This window comes from Sinocyclocheilus anshuiensis, unplaced genomic scaffold (assembly GCF_001515605.1).
Source record: "Sinocyclocheilus anshuiensis isolate Anshui unplaced genomic scaffold, SAMN03320099.WGS_v1.1 scaffold1296, whole genome shotgun sequence".
NCBI classification, from domain to species: Eukaryota; Metazoa; Chordata; class Actinopteri; order Cypriniformes; family Cyprinidae; genus Sinocyclocheilus; species Sinocyclocheilus anshuiensis.
The window spans coordinates 380,012-381,778 of NW_015542415.1; the positions used below are offsets into that span (position 1 = coordinate 380,012).

Consider the following 1,767-nt stretch of genomic DNA (forward strand, 5'->3'; position numbering starts at 1 on the left):
GGGGGAATTAAATTGTTATTAAAAAAAAAAAAAAACCTCCAGGTTTGCTGTGCTTGTTTGTAGGGCCAAAAAATGTGTGATGATTTATCAATATGACTGTAAAATAATTCAAATCAAATTAAAGAAATGTACAAATGAAAAAACGAAGAAATATTACTGAGTATTATAGTTTTATTCCTGGAATATTTTTATCTGTGTAACTGCTGCTGCTCTCAGTATCCGATTCATTTTTTGTTACCATCGTATTACCTTTGATCCCTTCCCAGAAGTCATTGCGGTCTCTCCGTACAGAGGTGAATTTGCTCAGGTCATGGTATGTGCTCCAGATGTACACATACTTGTCCTCTGAGCCACTCACAACGAAAGAGTAGTCGTGACTGCAAGAACAAGACGAGATCCTTGAGATTCACTCATATTTTTCAACTTTCCGTAGAAGTGTAAGATCAGAGATGGACATTTCTGGGATGGGTGTCTTTCAGACTTGCTCCTCTCACCTGAAGCTGGCTTTGATCTGACTGCTGCTGTTCACACAGCCCTTGTACTTCATAGACAGAGACAAATCTCTGAGGTCATACAGGCGAATGCGAGAGTCGTTTGACGTCACCAAGATCTGCAGAGGAAAAGGAGATTAGCATTAACAGACTGAATGATGGACGTCAAGTTTTATCACCTTGATATGAATAAAAACATCAGTATTTGAGTAATACTTAAGCAAATAAGAAGAGTTTTAAGTCTAACTGCAGGCTTTTTCTATTTTCAGTCTCTGTCCTCTTACACGGACACATCTGTCTTACCTTGTTCTCTCCTGGCAGCGGCTCAATACCTGTGATTTTGCGGCCCACGCGATTCCTGCCTCTCGTGGAGCGAACATGGATTTGGGTGTGATATTTAAGGCGCTGAGCAGAACATGATGAAAGAAGCAGTAAGTGATTAATAATCAACTATTTCTAAATCAATGCTGTGTACATTCTGTTTTTGGGAAACCTCCTTTCTTTTAAATGAAAATCACTGTTCCCATTTAAAGCTTACAAGAAAAAACACTCACCTCTGTGTCATAGAAAATGCAGCGTCCATCATAGGTGCCAATAACTGCATATTTTCCATTCTGGCAGAAGTTAGCTGCTGTTATCAGGCGCGTCTGTCCATCCACCTCATTCCATAGTGCCACTTTCTTATCTGGAATATTCCATAACCGCAACTTTCCGTCTAAAGAACCGCTCAAAAAATACCTGTCATCCTGAGAGAAAAACACACAACCTTATCATAGTGGACCCGTACACTACCATTCAAACTTCTGGGGTCCGTTTTTTTATTTTCTTTTTATTAATAGTTTTATTTAGCAAGGATACGTTAAAATGATTAAAAGTGACAGTAAAGACATTTATGTCTTTATAATATAATTATAATAATTTATTTAATATAAATATAAAAAAATAATAATAATTTATAGCCTGAATGCACTGTAGTCGCTTTGGATAAAAACGTCTGCTAAATGCATAAATTATTAAATTATTATTATGAATTATTTAATTATTATTATTATAAAGTTACAAAATTTTCAATTTCAAATAAATGCTCTTTATTTGAATTGTCTATTTATCAAAGAACCCTGAAGAAATGCATCGTTTCCACATAAATATTAAGTAGCACAACTGTCTTCAACATTAATAAGAATAAGAAATGTTTCTTGCGCACCAAATCAGCAAATTAGAATGATTTCTAAAGGATCATGTGACACTGAAGGCTGGAGTAATGGTGCTGAAAATT

General features: G+C 35.7%; 1 protein-coding gene across 3 annotated transcripts in view; it reads right to left on the reverse strand.

Moving 5' to 3' along the window:
* The window catches only part of LOC107693454 (WD repeat-containing protein 44-like), an 18,823-nt gene that overhangs the window by 4,776 nt on the left and 12,280 nt on the right, over nt 1–1,767 (reverse strand). For all 3 annotated transcript variants that reach the window (XM_016492854.1, XM_016492856.1, XM_016492855.1), the window contains 4 exons: nt 1,046–1,237; nt 795–896; nt 495–610; nt 250–377 (listed from right to left, as the gene is read on the reverse strand). In XM_016492854.1, coding sequence (XP_016348340.1) covers nt 250–377; nt 495–610; nt 795–896; nt 1,046–1,237 — 538 coding nt within the window. The remainder of the gene's footprint in view (nt 1–249; nt 378–494; nt 611–794; nt 897–1,045; nt 1,238–1,767) is intronic.